Below are 22,148 nucleotides of genomic sequence, written 5' to 3'. Positions count from 1 at the left end.
ACCTGTGAGCTGGCAATGGTTAGAGGCCAGATCATGGGGGAAGGAATGAATTTTTGAAAGCCTGAGTCTAAAACACTACTGAAAAGTACCTATCCAACCCAAATAAATGAAGTTCAACCAGGTCTTACTCATGCTTAACTTATTAGAACTAATTCATTCTAGTCCAACTAATTGGTATAGTCCAACTCATTGGTCTATACATTAATTAAACATATATAAATACTTTTTTCAAGTAGGCGCCATGCCCAGTGCCCGTCTTGAACTCACGACCTTGAGATCAAGACCTGAGCTGAGACCAAGAGTCAGATGTTTAACCAAATGAGCCACTCAGGAGCCCCTAATTAAACAAATATTCTTAAATACTCTCTATGGGGCAGGGCACCTGGGTGGCTCAGCGGTTGAGCATCTGCCTTTGGCTCAGGGCGTGATCCTGGGGTCCTGGGATTGAGTCCCGCATCGGCCCCCCCACCGCCCCGCAGGGAGCCTACTTCTCCTTCTGCCTGTGTCTCTGCCTCTCTCTGATGAATAAATAAATAAAATCTTAAAAGAAATATTCTCTATGGGTCTGGTACTGTTCTTGCTGCACAGTCCCCGCCAAGTTAGTTACTGAAGACAGCCTACGTGGTGCTACGACTTACACACATCCAGATTTCTCTTCTACAGATATCCTTAGACATTTAGGGTTGTTTTGTTACTTCATATAGGAGATCGGAAAGCCAAAAACCAATGTGTTCCTTAAGTACCTCGTATTAGCTAGAAATCTCAAAATAGTTGCCTAAAAGGTAACTGATGAACAAATGCACCCAAGTTTCTTTTATACTGCGCTCCATGAAAGCTCTAAATTCGGGAGGTGGGGCTCAGCAAGAAGTGGGGATGGTCACAATAAAATTCCCTGTATTTTCCCACTCCGTCTTTCCTGCCCACCTGTTCCTGCTTCCAGTCCCGAAGCCGGGGATGCTCAGGGCCCCCTTGGGTAATCTCCAGCAGTGGGTGACCCCTCTGGATGCGCCGAGTGACCTCCCCAGACCTGCACGTTGACCACGGAGAAGGTGGAGGGAATTTGCTCTGTCTTGTCGCCCTTTGCGCCTGGAGGCTACTCATTTGTCGCCTTCCCTCCCCTCGGCACGCGGCCTCCTTCCAACCAGGGCAGGTCAGCGTCGCGCCACACCTGCTGGGTCTGGGTAAACGGGACGCAGCAAGCGTGGGGCAGGCCCTGGTGGGGGCCCTGGGAGGGCGGCGGGTGGCGGGCAGGACGACAGGGGGGAGAGACACACAGCAGGCACCGGGCCCTAAGGGCAAGGGGGTGGACAGAGAAGGGGCGGTGGCCCTGGGATGCAGAGCGGGGGGCCAGGCTGTGGGGCGAGGGTTATGTGAGAGGACAGCAGACTCCAGGCCTTTCCTGAACGAGACAGTTTAGGTGAGACAGCCGGCCCGTGGCAGGCCCCCTGAATTCCAACACGGCTGAGTGGGGAGCGGCTGGCCAGCCGGGGCCTACCTGATCTTCTCGGTCCCTCTCTCGGTCCCCCTCTCGGTCCAGAACATCCGGGGGGCGCACCCCGACGGCATTGCCTGGGACCCTAACGGCTGTGCAGGGAGGGCGCCTAACTCCCGGCCAGGCGCTAAGTGTGGCTCAGACCCTTGCTCCTGACCCAGGGGACTCCGCGACACACAACCGATTTCAAACCCCCTTATTTAGCGGCTCTGGTGCTTACAGGGTGCTCCTCTCTGGGGCTGTTTCCCTCATCAAACTTTAAGGACCGTTGTGAGGATTAGATGTGGAGTGAATGGAGGCCTGGAACGTGAGAGAGCTTGCTGAGGAGCAGCCACTAATACCAGACGGACACTTGCTACCTCAACCATTTTGAACAGAATCACTAGCAAATGTATTTCCCCATATCTTTTCTTCTCTTCTTTCTTTTCTTTTCTTTTCTTTTCTTTTCTTTTCTTTTCTTTTCTTTTTCTTTTTAAACTTGGGGCAAGGACACTTAGACTCTCCTCTGTCCCTCTATCTTTTTATTTTTTTAATTTTTAATTTTTAAAGATTTTGTTTATTTATTCATGAGAGACACAGAGAGAGATAGAGAGAGGCAGAGACGCAGGCAGAGGGAGAAGCAGGCTCCATGCAGCAAGCCTGACATGGGACTCGATCCGGATCTCCACGGTCATGACCTGAGCTGAAGGTGGTGCCAAACCACTGAGCCACCTGGGCTGCCCCTTCCTCTATCTTTTTAAACAGAGAAAATGGAATTCTTATTATTATTTTACCTTGTAGTGGTTATTGTATGTGGGCTCACTCAGTCTTTGCTCAAATCCCTTTTTGCTTTGCTTTCCTCCTTGTCAGAGGCTGGGAAGTTAAATAATTCATTCCTCAACTTCCCTTGAAGGCAACAGAAAACACGTGACCGAGTTCTAAGCCATGGCACCTAAGTGCAAGTCAGTGAGGGAGGGAGAGGGGTTTATGGGAAAGCTTTTCTTTCCTAAGGAAGTATACCAGATGAGGTTGCCAGCTCTTGCTCTAAATCCTTGGTCCTATTTGGAATATGGATTTGATGATTAGAGCAGCAGCAGCTATTTTGTCATAATGAGGAAATATATTAAAGAGTGTGGAACAGAAAGAAGTGTGGTTCCTTGGTGACACCATTAAGTCACTGTACTGGCCCTGGATCATCCCTCTCTACTTATTTTTACACATATCAAGTAAACCTGTTTGTTTAAGCCATAGCTATTCACCCATTCCAGTTCTTGTAATCACACACATCCCTAACAGACATGAACTCTAAAAAAATATATATATACATATATATAACATATATACATATACATATAATATAATACATATATATATAATTATGTATTAGAGAGAGGGTGTGTGGGTGGGGGGAGGGACAGAAGGAAAATGGACAGAACCTTATGACGACTCCCTGCTGAGTGGGAGCCCAATATGGAGCTGGATCTCACAACCCTGGGATCATGACCTGAGCCATAATTGAGAGTTGGATGTTTAACCGAGTGAGCCACCCAGGTGCCTTCAAACTTTTTTAAAAAAGATTCATTAGAGAGAGAGAGAGAGAAAGAGAGAGAGCATGAGTGGGAGGAGTAGAGGGAGAGGAGTGAGAATCTCAAGGAGACTCTGCACTGAGCAGGGAGCCTAACACGGGGCTGGATCTTACCTTTCAGCTCGTGACCTGAGCCGAAACCAAGAGTCGGACACCTACCAACTGTGCCACCCAGGCATTCCCATCCCTAACATTTTTATTTCTGATAATAACCCATTACTGTGAAGCACTTTAATGGTACTATGTCCTCATATCTATGAAATCCGTAGGGCTGTCTGCCATGAAAATAAATGGTTCCAGGTATACCTGTTATTTTTTATTTAATTCATTAACTTATTCACTCAGTGAGTTATGTTGAAATAATTATTTGTGGGAAGACCAATTGGTGATTCAAGTGACCTCGTTGTCTCTTTGCTTGGATTTTAAGGTCGCTTCACAGCCCTTTAGCAAATCACAGTCATTAAAACCCAACCTTTCCTTCTCCATCCCATTTCCTTTCTGCCGTGAACGCTACCCAAATGGGAGATCAACACAGTTACACCTTGTGTGCCAGTGGTTGATGCGTGCTCATTTTCTTCAAGCACTTTTTCCCTTACCCTGATGTTTGCAGCCAGCTCCAGTTGCTTGTAGGTCCTCCCTAAGGAAGAGTAAACCCTTGGGTCACACACAGCCACCATCCCTGCGTAGGCCCTTGTCGGATCCCTTCCGAACGCTTCCTCTGTTCAGCGTTTTGCACACAACCGCCGGCTTCTATTTCTCTTTAGGTCATTCCCGGGCTCGGGGCCTGTACAGCCCAGCCCACCCACCAAGCAGCCTGTCCTCCTTAGCCTGGCACTGCAGTCCTTCGGTTCGACCCGGCATACCTGTCCCCCACACCCTCCTAATTCTCACAATTCCACTGTATCCCCCACAGGCCTCATGGGCACATCTGTCTGCTGAGAACGCCTTTCCTTCCTATTTCTGGGGACCAACTCTCACCTGCCCCTCAAGGGCCCACGTTTCTAGTTAAGCTTTTCCTAATCTTTCCAGGAGAAAATCACACTCCACCCCACCCCCTCCGCCCCGTCCCTGACTCCTTCCAGCTTATTATACCTCTGAGTGGCACTTACCCCTTCCTGGGCTGTTATCAGGTTATTTATGTTTACATCGCGGCCTGCACACCAACTCCATGAAGGCAGACTTATCTCCACATCACCTTTGGATTCCCCAAAGTGCATTACATGGGCCTTTATACTTGGGAAAGTGCTAACATCTGGCATGCGACAGGCCCTGGATAGAAATGTCTGAATGGATGACTATAAAAGAACGGTCGTAATGGATAAGATGAATTATAAGACTCTAAGGAGATAAGGACAAGGTTTTCCTGCAGCAAAACTGCAGCCATGTCTTTACATTTCATCTTGCAGCTTCTCAGCTAGCTAAGAAGATGATGCGTAGTGGAGAGAAAAACAAAAGTACCATCAACAACTGGCCGTTCGTGGTAAAACTTCCTTTTGTATATGTGCTCAGATGGATCACTTTTATGAATTATCTTAATTATTTTACATCTGTTACCTAGTAAAATTACGTTTTTTTTTTTTTTTTTACAACCTTTCCATGTAATGCACCATCAGAGTACATTTTCTTACTCTTTTCTGAGAAGCAGAATGCACGTGTCCTGGTTTAATGAAGGGACAAGACAGTCATCCCAAATACTTCCTCTGGGGCCGGTGTCCTGGGTTTGGGCTAAAGCTGCGCTGCTCTTGCAGGATCCTGGGCCAGCGACACTTTTCATGTGTTTCTGTTTTCTCATTTACAAACTGGACGTGACAATAACGTAGGCATAGCTTGGAGATACTGCAGGTTTGACTCCAGACCGCCACAAGAAAGCGAATGTTGCACATCACATCTGTCAGATGGGTTTATTTGGTTTCCCAGTGCATATAATAGTCATGTTTACACTAACAGTAGTCTATTAAGTGGGCAAGAGCATTATGTCTAAAAAAGTCTACATAACTTCATTGAACACACTTGCTTGCTAAAAAATTTTAAGCATCATATAAGCTTTCAGTGAGTCCTAATCACTGATTGCCCATCACCATCGCAAGTAATAATAAAACACCTGTGATACTGCGAGAATCCCCAAAATGTGACACAGAGACGCCAACGTAAGCAAATGCTGTTGGGAGACCGGCCCCGACAGCTTTGCCTGATGCACGACTGCCACACGCCCTCACTTTGTGGAAAACGTGCTGTGAAGCGCAATAAAAACGCGTGGTCTGTGCCTGCCTCCTGGGGGCTTAGTGAAGATCAATGACCTCAAACACGTGAAGGACTTTGAGGAGCACCCAGCCTATACTTAGCACTCAGCAATTATTAGCCATAGTTTTGAAGACACCATCTATTATAGTATTTTCTTGTATTTTTTTAAAAGATGTTATTTATTTATTCATGAGAGACCCAGAGAGAGGAAGAGACATAGGCAGAGGGAGAAGCAGGCTCCGTGCTGGGAGCCCAATGGGGGACTTGATCCCAGGACCCCAGGATCACGCCCAGAGCTGAAGGCAGACGCTCAACCACTGAGCCACCCAGGCATCCCTTTTTGTATTTTCTTGACTGGCAAGTTTCTCACACCTGTCCTTTCTCTTTTGTCATCCTTCCCTCCTTCTCTTTTCTCCCCCTCCTCCTCCTCCCTCCTCCTCCCTCCCTCCTCCTCCTCCCTCTGCCTTCTTCTTCCTCTTCGCCCTTTTCAGTCACTTATTAACTACACTGCCATCTCTCTTTAAGGATATTGATCAATTCCAACTAGTATGGTCTTAAACACACAAAAAATTTAGTCCAGAACTTAACCAAAACCATGATTTTCTTACCCAGTGTCCCAGTCTCAATATAACATATTAAAGTAAATTAAGATCTAATTCTAGAAGTGTGGAACATTCACTGACACTTGTCAAAAGTATTTTTCTGACCCCAGTGTCTCCTGGAAACATGACCAGCTGAAAATGTGTATGTGTGTGTTGTATATTTTCCTGTCATGAACTATAGGGTTGAAGCAAGAGTTTATAGGAAGCTGTTAGTATGACACGGAATGTAGCTACCAACTATCTCTTAGTTTCATTTTACTTTAAAAAAATGACAAAGGGATGCCTGGGTGGCTCAGCGGTTGAGTGTCTGCCTTTGGCTCAGGGCGTGATCCCGGGGTCCTGGGATCGAGTCCCACATCGGGCTCCCTGCATGCAGCCTACTTCTCCCTCTGCCTGTGTCTCTGCCTCTCTCTCTGAGTCTCTCATGAATAAATAAATAAAATGTTTAAAAAATAAATAAACAAAATAAATTTAAAAATTTTTTGAATTTAAAAATGACAAAGCTGTTGTGAAAGCCCATCCCATAAAAGCAGCACAAGCCTTAACTAAAATAATCTTAGATAGACGTGCCCATCGTGGTCCTTGGAATTGGAATTTTCTTCGTGTGAATCTTTCAGATGTGTTCCCTCGATTATTATCTCGATTTTGCCTGCATCACTCAGTTCCCGGTTATCATGTCAGGCCCTACTTGAGATGATTTAAAAGTCGTGCATTGGGGGTTTCTGGACTCTCTTTCGTGGTGTCTGAAGCAATACACTCACCAGAAAAATATTTTATATTCTTTTGGAGGAGGAAGCACGTTCATCCTCATTTTCCCCGTAAACACCCGCATGAAGCAGCACAGCGAGCATAGTGCCCGGAGCGGTGTGAGCGCTCCCTTGTCGCCAGGTGCTGACACTGGACTTGTCGCATAATTGGCCTCATTTCCCACTTCGCAAGGAGACGCGGCCACTGAGGCCCGTGGTCTGCTCTGTGTGTGCAGCGTGTGAACGGCACTGACCCTGAGCCAGCTTCGGGAGCGGGGAGCGGAGAAGGGGCGAGCTGCTGCTGGCCTGTCGGGGGGCCGGAGCCCCAGAAGCCGCTGCAGATCCGGAGTCGCCTGCCCCCCCCGCCCCCCCAGCATCCTGAGGCCAGTCCCAAAACAGCCTGATTTGCTCCCAGGACGGTGGATGCTGCTTTGCTACATGCGGCCTGCACGTCGTGAGCAGACAGTGTTCTCTCTCAGGGCTGTTATTTTCCTTTCTATGCCAAAGATCAGAGAAGGAAACTGGAATCACGGCACGTGTTTTCGTTTTGAGAGGCCGCAGTAATGAAAGGAATCGGGGGGCGCCCGGGTGGCTCAGTAGGTTAAGCGTCCGACTCGTGACAGCAGCTCAGGTCATGATCTCAGGGTCGTGGGGCTGAGCCCCGTGTCATCTCCGTGCTCACGGGGAGGGGCTGCGACTGGCCTCGGCCTCTGTCCTTCCCCACCGCTTAGGCTCCCCCGCTCCCCAAATGAATAGATAAATCATTAAAAAAAATAATAATGCAAGTAATCAGATTCACTTTTTAATTTAGTTTTGGGTATTTTCAACCCAGCATTACAAATATCTATGTTAACAGGTAACTGGCACGTGTACCGCGAATCCACCGATGCTACTGTCCGAAAGGAAGCAGCAGGACTTTCTCCGGGGCAGCGCTCCTGCCGCTTCCGCACACAGTGGGCTTCTCGAAGTGCCCGATGCCCACACAGTGTGATTCCTCACCCGCTGCCCTTTATTCAATTTCTCATGTTTCCTCTGGGCTCTTCGCATTGAGGTTCTATCAGTATCAGGCATCATGCCAGACGGCACTGTTTAGTTTTTGTTTTTTTTTTTTTAATTGAATTTAGAACAATTTAGAGAGGGACACCTGGGTGGCTTAGCGTTTGAGCGTCTGACTTTGGTCCAGGTCGTGACCCAGGGATCCTAAGATCGAGTCCCACATCGGGCTCCCCGCATGGAGCCTGCTTCTCCCTATGCCTGTGTCTCTGCCTGTCTCTCTCCATGTCTCTCATAAATAAATAAATAAAATCTTAAAAAATTTAAAACAATTCAGAAGGCCATGTATCCAGCACATATATACACCACTGTCACCCAAGTATTTGCCAAAACACCTTGATAGCCTTTATTAACCTTTGAAAACTTCTCCTTGACCGTATTCTTAGTAGCTAAGCCCACCAAACAGGAATTAATGGGCCTTCTGGTTACATGACAATGAATATTTAAACAGGATACAGTAAGTGCTGGTATTTGAAGGAAATACAGCTTCACTGGGTTACCTATTTACAAATTCATCAACCTCAAGTATTGAGAAGCAGTGATAGAATTTTCCTCTTAGTGATTTTAGGAGAACGGATTTGTCTGGGAGAACCATCATGAAGTATCTTCAGTGACTTTCTCATGTTTAGGTGAATCTTCTGAGGGTTGTGCTGTTCAGATTTCTTTTCTACCACCCGGTGCAGCAGTGCTAGTGGAGATGATGATAATTAACCAAGGGCTATGCTCGGGTTAAAGGGATATAAGTGCACTTGTGTTTAAATGCTAGTGTTGAGTCCTAGGAGAATAATTTACTTAACAAATAATTATTCAGCAGTTCTGTCTAAATTAACTCTTACTATTCCTGTTTACTTTCCCTTTGGCTACAAGTGTCTGGTGGGATGGGAATTACATAGTGTCAAGGTGAATTTAAAATATAGAGGGATTCTCTAATTTGAAGATAGTGATAGGGGGAAAATGGGGTTACCCGGGGGCTCAGGGACAATATCTGGTGAATAAACAACACTGTGGGTTTTTTTCGTTTTAAGATTTTATTTATTCATTTGAGAGAGAGAGAGATCACAAGCAATGGGGAGGAGCAGAGGGAGAAGCAGACTCCCTACTGGGTAGGGAGCTGGACACAATGCTTGGTACTCAATCCCAGGGCCCTGGGATCAGACCTGAGCTGACGGCAGACACTTAACCGAATGAACCACCCCAGGCGTCCCAACAGTGTGGTTTTGATGAGCATGTGTTCTCTTTGCCAGTGGTTCCCCAGCACTGAGGCCACTTTGTAATGAAGTATTCCCTAATCCATAGCAAAATGAGAAAAGGCAAATGTCGAGAGCTTTCCTTAAAGCCAAATGGATTTAGAGACTTTATTTGTAATCACGTGATTCCTAATTTGTCGTGCATGTGCCCAAAAAAATGCCTTTCAAACAAAGGTAATAATATTCCCTCCCCCCGCCCCCCGCTCCCCCCAACAATGTCCTCACTTGTAAAATAAAAAAGCTACTCAGGAAATGCAAATTGAAACAAGATACCACTCACACACCCATAAAAATGGCCCAAATCCGGGACACTGATGATACTAAATGCAAATGCTGGTGAAGACGTGGAGCAACAAGAAGGCCAAGTCATAGCTGGTGGGAATGCGAAACAGTGCAGCCACTTTGGAAGACAGTTTGGCGGTTTCTTGCAAAACTAAACATACTCTTACCACCCGATCTGGCAATCATGTTCCTTGGCATTGATCCAAACTGAAAACTTGTGCCCACAAAATACCCTGCACGTATTTATAGTAAATCGACTCATAATTACCCAAACTTGGAAGCAACCATGATGCCGGTCAGGCATCATGAATCATGAATGGCTAAACTGTGGTACGTTCAGGTGGTAGACGTACAGCGAGCAGAAAGCTCACCGGTGTCCAGGAGCCAGGTGGGGGGATGAGGAGAAGGGGGAGGATGGAATACACACGTGGGGGGCGGGGCCAGCTGGCGCAGGAGCAGGCTCCCTGGGTCACCTGGCCCCACCAGCTCACCTGGACAACTTTCAAACCATCCTGAACACCCGCGAACTCGACCTGAGATTTAAAGAGAGAATAGCTGGCAGGCTACAGAGGGAAGGGTTTCGTGTCTGACAAGGTAGGAAGGCGGAAAAAAAATAAAATAAAAAAGAATCCAGTGGGGGAGGGGGTCCCCGCGAGGAGCCGGGCTAAGGGGTCAGAAGCCCCGGGGCCGGAGAGCCCCGGAGAAGTGGGAACCTTAAAGATCCACCCAATTCTTCCCAGAGGGAAAGGCGCTCAGCAGGGAAACCAGGCAGGACCGGGGGGGGGGGGCAGTGGGGCCCCCAGGTGGGGGGTAAGGGGGAGTGGGGAAGGGTTGGGGGAGGGCACAGGATGGCAGGGACTCTCCTGCTGCCGGGCGGCCCTGGGTTGGGGGGGAGGTGGGGAGGGCCCAGGACAGCGGGGACACTCCTGCTGCTGGGTGCCCCTGCTCTGTGCAGGTCAGTGCCCCCCAACCCCGGAGCATCCAGGCCAGCGTGGACCGGGAGACTGCAGTAGTTACTGGGGGAGCTGACTCCAGGGCTGGAGAGCAGGCCACTGCCAGTGGGGTTGGTCCTCCTGGTGTCATCCTGTGCCTGGGACGGAGTGGGGCCCCCAGGGCACAGGGGCCTCAGGGGTAAAAAAGCTCCTGCTGAGCCGTACACCTGGTAGGTGGCTGGGCAGTTCCCCCAGGTGCACACACCTGAGAGTCAGCACAGCAGCGCCTCCCCCAGAAGACCAGCTGGAAGGACAGGGGAAGAGCAAGTTCTTGGCCAAGCAGCGCTGGAAAGCTCCAGGGGAAGTCGTGGGATCTACAGAATATAGAACCAGGGGATACACCCCTCCTTTTTCTTTTCTTTCTTCCTTTTTCCAGTACAACTCATTTTTAGCCACTCTGCACTGAGCTAAATGACTAGAAAGAAGAACTCACCACAAAAGAAAGAATCAGAAACAGTACTCTCTGCCACAGAGTTACAGAACTTGGATTACAATTCGATGTCAGAAAGCCAATTCAGAAGCACAATTATAAAGCTACTGGTGGCTCTGGAAAAAAGCAAAAAGGATTTAAGAGACTTCATGCCTGCAGAATTTAGATCTAATCAGGCTGAAATTAAAAATCAATTAAATGACATGCCATCCAAACCGGAGGTCCTAATGATGAGGGTTAAGGAGGTAGAAGAAAGACTGAGTGACATAGAAGACAAATTGATGACAAGGAAGGAAACTGAGGAAAAAAGAGAAAAACAATTAAAAGACCATGAGGAAAGGTTAAGGAAAATAAATAGCCTCAGAAGGAAAAATCTACATATAATTGGAGTTCCAGAGGACGCCGACAGGGACAGAGGACCAGAAAGCATAGTTGAACAAATCATAGCTGAGAACTTCCCTAATTTGGAGAGGGAAACAGGCATTCAGATCCAGGAGATAGAGAGGTCCCCCTAAAATAAATAAAAACCATTCAACACCTCGACATTTAATACTGAAACTTGCAAATTCCAAAGATAAAGAGAAAATCCTTAAAGCAGCAAGAGACAAGAGATTCCTAACTTTTATGGGGAGAAGTATTAGGATAACAGCAGACCTCTCCACAGAGACCAGGCAGGCCAGAAAGGGCTGGCAGGATATATTCAGGGTCCTAAATGAGAAAAACATGCAGCTAAGAATACTTTATCCAGCAAGGCTCTCATTCAGAATAGAAGGAGAGATAAAGAGCTTCCAAGATAGGCAGAAACTGAAAGAATATGTGACCACCAAACCAGCTCTGCAAGAAATATTAAGGGGGACCCTGTAAAAGAAAGAGGAAGCCCAAAGAAATAATCCACAAAAACAGGGACTGAATAGGTATTATGATGACACTAAATTCATATCTTTCAATAGTAACTCTGAACATGAATGGGCTTAATTATCCCATCAAAAGGTGCAGGGTTTCAGACCAGATAAAAAAGCAAGACCCATCTATTTGCTGTCTACAAGAGAATCATTTTAGACCTAAGGACACCTCCAGCCTGAAAATGAAAGGTTGGAGAACCATTTACCATTCAAATGGTGCTCAAAAGAAAGCTGGGGTAGCAATCCTCATATCAGATAAATTAAAGTTTATCCCAAAGACTGTAGTAAGAGATGAAGAGGGACACTAGATCATACTTAATGGATCTATCCAACAAGAAGAGCTAACGATCATGAATATTTATGCCCCTAATGCGGAAGCTGCCAAGTATATCAATTAATAACCAAACTAAAGACATACTTAGATAGTAATAATTAATAGTAAGAGACTTCAACACAGCACTTTCTGCAAATGACAGATATTCTAAGCACAACATCGCCAAAGAAACAAGGGCTTTAAATGATACACTGGACCAGATGGATTTCACAGATATTTACATCCAAACGCAACTGAATACACATTCTTCTCAAGTGCACATGGAACTTTCTCCAGAATAGACCACATACTGGGTCACAAATCAGGTCTCAACCAATACCAAAAGATTGGAATTGTCCCCTGCATATTTTCAGACCATAATGCTTTGAAACTTGAACTCAATCACAAGAAGAAATTTGGAAGAAATTCAAACACATGGAGGTTAAAGAGCATCCTGCTAAAAGATGAAAGGGTCAACCAGGAAACTAGAGAAGAATTAAAAAGAGTAATGGAAACTAATGAAAATGAATATACAACCGTTCAAAATCTTTGGGATACAGCAAAAGCAGTTCTAAGAGGGAAATACATCGCAATAAAGGCCTCCCTCAAAAAATTGGAAAAAAAACTCAAATACACAAGCTAACCTTGCACCTAAAGGAACTGGAGAAAGAACAGCAAGTAAAACCTACACCAAACAGAAGAAGAGAGATAATAAAGATTCGAGCATAACTCAATGAAATAGAGACCAGAAGAAATGTAGAACAATATCAACAAAATCAGGAGTTGGTTCTTTGAAAGAATTAATAAGATAGATAAACCATTAGCCAGCCTTATTAAAAAGAAGAGAGAAAAAACTCAAATTAATCACGAATGAAAAAGGAGAGATTACAACCAATACCAAGGAAATATGATTTTAAAAACATACTATGAGCAGCTATACACCAATAAATTAGGCAATCTAGAAGAAATGGACACATTTCTGGAAAACCACAAACTACCAAAATTGGAACAGGAAGAATTAGAAAACCTGAACAGGCCAATAACCAGGGAGGAAATGGAAGCAGTCATCAAAAACCTCCCAAGACACAAAAGTCCAGGGCCAGATGGCTTCCCAGGGGAATTCTACCAAACGTTTAAAGAAGAAACAATACCTATTCTACTAAAGCTGTTCTGAAAGATAGAAAGGGATGGAGTACTTCCAAACTCGTTTTATGAGGCCAGCATCACCTTAATTCCAAAACCAGACAAGGACCCCACCAAAAAGGAGAATTACAGACCAATATCCCTGATGAACACTGATGCAAAAATTCTCAACAAGATACTAGCCAATAGGATCCAATAGTACATTAAGAAGATTATTCACCATGACCAAGTAGGATTTATCCCCGGGATGCAAGACTGGTTCAACACTCGTAAAACAATCAATGTGATTGATCACATCAACAAGAGAAAAAAACAAGAACCATATGATCCTCTCAATAGATGCAGAGAAAGCATTTGACAAAATACAGCATCCATTCCTGATCAAAACTCTTCAGAGTGTAGGGATAGAGGGAACATTCCTCAGCATCTTAAAAGCCATCTATGAAAAGCCCACAGCAAATATCATTCTCAATGGGGAAACACTGAGACCCTTTCCCCTAAGATCAGGAACACAACAGGGATGTCCACTCTCACCACTGCTATTCAACACAGTACTAGAGGTCCTAGCCTCAGCAATCAGGCAACAAAAAGTAATAAAAGGCATTCAAATTGGCAAAGAAGAATTCAAACTCTCCCTCTTCGCAGATGACATGATACTGTACATAAAAAAACCAAAAGACTCCACCCCAAGATTGCTAGAACTCATACAGCAATTTGGCAGTGTGGCAGGATAAAAAATCAATGCCCAGAAGTCAGTGGCATTTCTATACACTAACAATGAGACTGAAGAAAGGGAAATTAAGGAGTCAATCCCATTTACAATTGCACCCAAAAGCACCTAGGAATAAACCTAACCAAAGAGGTAAAGGACCTATACCCTAAAAACTACAGAACACTTTTGAAAGAAATTGAGGAAGACACAAAGAGATGGAAAAATATTCCATGCTCATGGATTGGAAGAATCAGTACTGTGAAAGTGTCAATGTTACCCAGGGCAATTTACACATTCAATGCAATCCGTATCAAAATACCATGGACTTTCTTCAGAGAGTTGGAATAAATCATCTTAAGATTTCTGTGGAATCAGAAAAGACCCCGAATAGCCAGGGGAATATTGAAAAAGAAAACCAGAGCCAGGGGCATCACAATGCCGGATTTCAGGTTGTACTACAAAGCTGTGATCATCAGGACAGTGTGGTCCTGGCACAAAAACAGACACATAGATCAATGGAACAGAATAGAGAACCCAGAAATGGGCCCTCAACTCTATGGTCAACTAATATTCAACAAAACAGGAAAGAATATCCACTGGAAGAAAGACAGTCTCTTCAATAAATGGTGCTGGGAAAATTGGACATCCACATGCAGAAGAATGAAACTAGACCATTCTCTGACACCAGATACAAAAATAAACTCAAAATGGATGAAAGATCTAAATGTGAGACAAGATTCCATCAAAATCCTAGAGGAGAACACAGGCAACACCCTTTTTGAACTTGGCCACAGCAACTTCTTGCAAGATACATCTATGAAGGCAAGGGAAACAAAAGCAAAAATGAACTATTGGGACTTCATCAAGATAAAAACCTTCTGCCCAGCAAAAGAAACAGTCAACAAAACTAAAAGACAACCTACAGAATGGGAGAAAATATTTGCAAATAACCTATCAGATAAAGGGCTAGGATCCAAGATCTATGAAGAACTGATCAAACTCAACACCCAAGAAACAAACAAGCCTGTCATGAAATGGGCAGGAGATATGAACAGACATTTCTCCAAGGAAGACATACACTTGGCCACCACCACATGAGAAAATGCTCTGCATCACTTGCCGTCAGGGAAATACAAATCAAAACCACAATGAGATCCCACCTCACACCAGTGAGAATGGGGAAAATTAACAAGACAGGAAACAACAAATGTTGGAGAGGATGTGGAGAAAGGGGAACCCTCTTGCACTGTTGGTGGGAATGTGAACTGGTGCAGCCACTCTGGAAAACTGTGTGGAGGTTCCTCAAAGAATTAAAAATAGATCTGCCCTATGACCCAGCAATTGCACTGCTGAGGATTTACCCCAAAGATACAGATGCAGTAAAATGGCAGGACAGCTGCACCCCAATGTTTATAGCAGCAATTTCCACAATAGCCAAATTATGGAAGAAGCCACAATATCCTTTGACAGATGAATGGATAAAGAAGATGTGGTCTATGTATACAATGGAATATTCCTCAGCCATTAGAAACGACAAATACCCACCATTTGCTTCAACCTGGATGGAACTGGAGGGCATTACACTGAGTGAAGTAAGTCAATCGGAGAAGGACAAACATTATATGGTCTCATTCATTCGGGGAATATAAAAAATAGTGAAAGGGATTAAAGGGGAAAGGAGAGAAAATGAGTGGGAAATATCAGTGAGGGAGACAGAACATGAGAGACTCCTAACTCTGGGAAATGAACAAGGGATGGTGGAAAGGGAGTTGGGTGGGGGGTGGGGGTGACTGGGTGATGGGCACTGAGGGGGGCACTTGGCGGGATGAGCACTGGGTGTTATACTATATGTTGGCAAATCGAACTCCAATAAAAAATATACAAAAAAACCCCAGATATTTCTCCAAAGAAGACACACAGATGGCCAACAGACATATGAAAAGATGCTCATCATCAGGGAAATACAAATCAAAACCACAATGAGGTACCACCCATCAGGACAGCTAAACTCAAAAAGACAAGAAATAAGAAGTGTTGGTAAGGATGTGGAAAAAAGGAACCTTCATGCACTAATGATGGAAATGTAAATTGGTGCAGCCATTATGGAAAACAGTATGGAGATTCCACCAAAAGATGAAAAATAGAAATACCATATGACCCAAAAATTCCACTACTGGGTATTTACCAAAAGAAAATAAAAGCATCAATCAAAAAAAAAAAAAAAGGAATACACACAAGTGTGTAACCCTTTCCCTGGCTGCAAAGAATATTGACAGCACAGTGCCTTCTGGAAAATAAACAACATAAATGTTTACATCTTACCCTATTATTTTTCAACCATCTTAGAAGACCCTTTTCTTAAAACAATGAACGAAACCATGGATATTTTTTAAAGAGTTCATCAAACTTACAGAAACTTGACCTGTCTTCGCTAATACTATTTCTTCAATAAGTTTCATCCAACTTAGCGAGGATGATTAAAATAGACTAGGGTTCTTTTAAGCTTTAAAAATTAAGATAAAAAAATGATCATGACACATACATGCTACTGAGACCTGAAAAACCTAAAGAAGGGAAATTTTTGTTCAAGAGTTATATAGCTGCATCCAGTCCAAATGCTTCCAAATGTCATGAAACAGAGCTTACTCAGTAAGATTACAGATGCAGGTTTCTTGGTCCCAGTAATACTAAGACTTCAGAACAAAACTCTTAACACACTTGGGGGAACTCATGGCACCTAACTTAGAAGCATCAAGCTGTAAAAGACATGATGAGCAATTACATCCAACTCTACAGTAAGTTAAAAAGCAACATATAAATTTGAGAAGATTCTATGAAGTCCCGAATATCCTAGCCTTGTGATTCCATAGCACAGATGGCTGTATATGGGCAAGTATAATGAAAGAATAAAAATTGGGGTACCTGGGTGGCTCAGTTGATTAGCAGCTGCCTTTGGCTCAGTTCATGATCTCGGGGTCCTGGGATTGAGCCCCACATTGGGCTCCCTGCTCAGCAGGGTCTGCTTCTCCCTCTGCCCCTTCCCTGCTTGAGGGCTCACTCGCTCTCTCACTTTCTCTCACTTTCATAAATAAATACGTCTTTTTAAAAAAGAATAAAAATGAAAAGACCCACGTAATGTGAACCATGTCAATAAGATACAGTACTCAGATAACAGCGTATTTTCCTGTTTTGATTAGATTTTCTCTTCAGTCACACTGGGTTTGTTTTTTAGTCAAATCTGCTAATAGGTATAGTCAATGATGAAGTAAAAAAGAAAAAGCAATGAGTTGATGCTTGCCACAACCCAACTGTACTACTCAGACACAGCCGTTATATGGTTTGATTAGACAGACAATATAGAAGTTTAAAAAAAACACTGGGACAATTTAAAAACTGATAACAGATATTTTTAAAGAAAAAAATGAATTTGGCATGAAAATTTTAAAACCTAGATTCTTTATTTTGAATTTCTTCAATACTATCTATGGGAGAAAGCGCAACAGAGGGTCCTCAAAGAGCAGAGCATTGTTAGTGGTAATTGTAGGTTCCGAAAGATGGGATGAGAAGGGGAAGGATGAGAAGGAAGAAACACAAGAATAACAGAACAGTATTAATCACTTAAACTGTCCTTACAACGTTCCAGGCAGTTCTAAACACTTGATATCCATCCATTTACTCCCTAACAAATACGCTGAGATAGGATGGATGATTATACCCATTTCACAGGTCAGGCATCTGAGTCGTAGAGACTCACCCAAAGAACAATACATGGTGGGTGATCTCCAATTTACGGATGTAGACCAAGTCCTAGAGCATCATGAATTTATTACATGGCATTGGAGCATAAGATTTCAAGTGAGAGTTTCAGAAACCAAAGAACAAGGGAAGAGAAGCACCAAAATTAAGTTTCTCAGATGGACTGAGGGACGTGGCCTTTAAGAACTTCACACCCAGACCAATGATTAATCTTACTTGTGGGTAGGACTCAGTTCCTAACACAGTACGTGACACACGCGAGGAAGCCTTCCTTGTACACTTTCCTTTGAGACAGTCATCACATTAAATAATTCATTGTTTAGTAATCTCTTTCCCCATAGATTGTACGCTTTGTTCATTTACTGAGAGCACATTATGAACCAGGTAGGTACTGTTCTAGGAATTTGCAGTACGTCAGGGAATAAAAAAAAAGATCCTTACCTTTTGCTTATTTAGCTTTGCATCCCTAGCACCTAGCAGAGTGTCTGGCACCCCATGGTTCTCAATAAATATTTACTAAATGAATAAATGAATCAATTAAGAGGGGCAGGGAGGAGCAACAGAAAAAAACTACAGAGAAAAGGAAGTATTTGGGTTTGATCTATTAACTCCCGGTTTTTAAAATTAAACTCTTAATATGGTTGTGATTAATAAAGATGATCATTTTTTTATTACTTAACTCACTGTTAAAAGCATATTAAAAATATTTTAATTCCAAAACCAAACTATGATCCACGTTCCGAAGGAGGACATGCGACTCAGGATGCCGTACTTGCTCCTTTGACAGACAAAATTTTCTAATTCGATTCCCCAGAGCCTCGCCTGTGTTTGTGTTCACCACTTTTCAAAAGGTGACTTTCCAAGGCAAGTCTCTCAGTAATTAGAGGCATTTATCCTAAAGCTTATTTGGTTTTAGTAGTGAGGTTACAGGCTGTCATCCACATTGTTATTGACTCCCTCAATTACAGGCAATGGCATTTCACCTCCATGCAAAATATTAGTAAATTAACAATCCCCACTCTGCATTCATTTGGGAAATCTGCTCTGCTTGTGATGACGAATGTGACAGGCAGGGAGTAATCAGAGACATTCTGGTAATACCTTTTAGCCTTGCAAACATCAATTAAAACTCTGGCTCTGCACTTGCAGTTGGGGGTTTGGTCTGGAGGGTAAATTTCTTTTTTCATGACACAATGCTGAAGTCAGCATTGGTAATTTGCAAGAGAAACAGAGAACAATCTCAACAAAAATAGCCAGAGAAACATCCACTCTGATTTTCTTGAATCTTTCCTATTTTCAATGTCTCTTGAAGACCATGAAGTGAACTCAAGCACTGTGAACGATTTTCAGATCAGATTTACAATTCCCTGACATGACAACTTTGACTCAAATAAATATTTCTTTATAGTGCTAGAAAGACTGCAAAGAGATTATTATTCAAGTGTTGTGACTGTCTCAGATCTAAGGGCATCTTAGTCTAATGAGATTTTTGTATCCAGTAATTGCTAGGTCATGGGGGCCCTGTGTATGAGCTTCAGTAGATTTACCTAAAATTTGTAAAAAAACAAAAAACAAAAAACAAACAAGAACAACAAAAAACCAAAAAAACCTTACATGCATTTTATTAAGAAAGGCATGCATTATTTTCATCAGATTGTCTACCAGGCATTGTAATCTCCCTAGACAAGAATCTCTGGTCTGGTAAGAAAAACCCAAGGGTTGTGGGGAGGGTTCTGCTGAGCTCCGCCACCATCCAACTATCATGGAGCTGCCCTGAGGTTAGGGTCCTCTTCCATAAAAAGTTTTCTTCAGATGGCCAATGATTCCTTTGTCTCCTCTGTTTTACTACTTGAATTTCTGATGTTATGGGATCATAATCTAGCTGAATCTTCACCTCTAACTTCTCATATTCTAATAACTGCATGAAATAATGATTTAGCCTCATCTTTCATTGGTACATTGAGTATCATTAACCACAAAACAAACTAATTATAAAAACATTAATATTAGCATTGCGTTAATGGAACAGAAAGATCAATGCCTACCATTTTCAGATAGAAATACTTCTTTAAAGCAAGTCAAACATTTAGGCGACTTTTTTGTGCCATCAGGATCTCACTTTCTTATGTGGTACATCGTGATAAAACCTGACTTACAACGTAAGTCTAGTAACACTATGTCAAGTATGTGTTTTTAAGTCTATCAATATTATTAGGTTTCCAAAGACCTAAGAGTCGAGAAATTGGGTAAATACTATAAATCATCCAAATAATTATTTAAACATCCTTTTTTTTTTCCTTTGGGGGCTACAGAATTCTAGCCAAGGTTAAAATTTATCTTTTTTTGTGAAATCAAACTCAAGTGAAAGTACTTTTTAGCATACTGACTTAATAAAGGCAAAGCAGGTAAAAATTATCAATTTTTTCCCATTGGATCTAAAACCCATGAAAAGCCACTTTTTTTTTTTAAGGTAAAGAGGGTTTCCAAATGTGAACAGGTTAATTAGAAACCTAAAAGAAGGTTCTTACAACGGACATGTAAAAGTCTAGCTAACTTACTGTCATGATGAGCCCCTTCTCCTGGAAGTATTTGACCAATGGAGCAGCGTTCTGCTTGAAGTTCATTAGTCTCCTTTGGGTAGCTTTCAGATTGTCATCAGGCCGCCCCTGTTGCTCTGCGCGCTTCAGTAATCTTTCTTTGAGCCTCTGATTGGCACAAGCCAAGAACACCACCAAGTCGGGAGTACAGATCTGCGAAGAACATCAAACAAGTAGATAAGCATTCAACACACCAGCCAATGCAAGTGTGGGCAGTGGCATTCAACTCTTTTAGTTCTGTTGAGGATGCTATATCTTTGGCCCACTGGGTCTTTGCCAGCACATTTCTAGGGCTATTCCTCTATACAGGAACAGGAGGGGTCATTGCTATTATAAAGGTACACCTTGAAGTTCTTGAAAGAAATTAAAAGTGCTACTCCAGTGAACACAGAAATGATAAGGAAGTGAAAGTGATACAGGCTTATTGCTGATATGGAGAAAGTCATGGATAGAAGATCAAAAGAGCACAGCATTCCCTTAAGCTAAAGCCAAAGCCTAATCCAGAGCAAGGCCCTAACTCTCTTCAATTCTGTGAAGGCTGTGAGGTGAAGAAGCTGCAGAAGGAAAGCCTGAAGCTAGCAGAGAGGGGTTCGTGGGGCTTAAGGAAAGAAGCCTTCTCCATATTGTAGAAATGCAAGGTGAAGCAGCAGGTGCTGAGAGAGAAGCTATAGCAAGTTATCTAGCAAGTTATTTAGCTAAGATAATTCATGCAGGTAGCTCACACGGAACAGCAGATTTTCAGTCTTATCCTGGAAGAACATGCCATGTAGGTCTTAGCTACAGAGGAAATCAAGGCCTGGCTTCAAAGCTTCAAAGGACAAGCTGACTCTATTGTTAGGAGCTAACACACCTGGTGATTTTATTTTTTTTATTTATTTATTTTTTCACCTGGTGACTTTAAGTTGAAGCCAATGCTCATTTACCATACTGAAAATTCTAGGGCCCTTGAGAATTATGCTAAATCTACTCTCTCTGTGCTCTATAAATGGAACAACAAAGCCTGGATGATGGCACATCTGGTTAAAACATGGTTTATGGAGTATTTTAAGCCTACTGTTGAGACCCATCGCTCAGAAAAAAAAGACGGCTTTCAAAATATTATCGCTCATTAACAATGCACCTGATTACCCAAGAGCTCGGATGGAAATGTACAGTGATATTAACATTGCTTTCATTCCTGCTACAGAACAACACTGGTTCTGCAGCCCGCGGACCAGGGACTAATCTCAACTTTCAAGTCTTATTATTTAAGAAACACATTTTGTGTTAATACATATTATTCGAGAAATACATAGCTGCCATAGGTAGTGATTCCTTAGGTGGATCTGGGCAAAGTCAACTGAGAAACCTTTTGGAAAGGATTCACCATTCTAGCTGTCATTAAGAACGTTTGTGATTCACGATAAGAGCTCAAAATATCAAAATTAATAGGAATTTGGAAGCTGATTCCAACCCTTATGGGTGACTTCAAGGGGTTCAAAACTTCAGTGGAGGAAGTAGCTGCGGATGTGAGGGGACTAGCAAGAGAACGAGAATAGGAAGTAGAGCCTGAAGATGTGATTGAATTGCTGCTTCTCGTGATAAAACTTTATGTAGTCGCTTCTTATGGATGAGCAAAGCAAGCGGTTTCTTGAGATGGAATCTGCTCCTGGCGAAGATGTGGAGATTGTTGAAATGAAAACAGAGGATTCAGAATGTTACATAAACTTAGTTGATAAAGCACAGGAGGGCTTCAGAGGATTAACTCCAATTCTGAAAGAAGTTGTACTGTGGGTAAAGTGCTATCAGACAGCACCACATGTTACAGAGAAATTATCTATGAAAAGGAGAGTTGACTAGAGGGGCAAACTTCATTGTCTTATTTTAAGAAATTGCTGTAGCCTCCCCAAGCTTCAGCAACCACCGCCCTGATCAGTCAACAGTCATCAACATCAAGGGAAGACCCTCCACCAGCAAAAAGATTGAACCTCACTAAAAGCTCAGATGATGGTTAGACCTTTTTTTTTTTAACAATAGAATATTTTTAAACTAATAAGGTATGTATGCTGAGTTTTTTAGGCGTAATGCCATTGCACA

General features: G+C 43.2%; 1 protein-coding gene across 2 annotated transcripts in view; it reads right to left on the bottom strand.

Moving 5' to 3' along the window:
- AK5 (adenylate kinase 5) overlaps positions 1 to 22,148 on the bottom strand; it is a 234,703-nt gene that overhangs the window by 164,550 nt on the left and 48,005 nt on the right. For both annotated transcript variants that reach the window (XM_055340988.1, XM_055340989.1), the window contains exon 6: positions 20,034 to 20,225. In XM_055340988.1, coding sequence (XP_055196963.1) covers positions 20,034 to 20,225 — 192 coding nt within the window. The remainder of the gene's footprint in view (positions 1 to 20,033; positions 20,226 to 22,148) is intronic.

The sequence above is a fragment of the Nyctereutes procyonoides genome, unplaced genomic scaffold (genome assembly GCF_905146905.1).
Source record: "Nyctereutes procyonoides isolate TBG_1078 unplaced genomic scaffold, NYPRO_anot_genome, whole genome shotgun sequence".
NCBI lineage: Eukaryota > Metazoa > Chordata > Mammalia > Carnivora > Canidae > Nyctereutes > Nyctereutes procyonoides.
The sequence above is the reverse complement of the archived record's forward strand: the minus strand, read 5'-3'. Positions and strand labels throughout refer to the sequence as shown.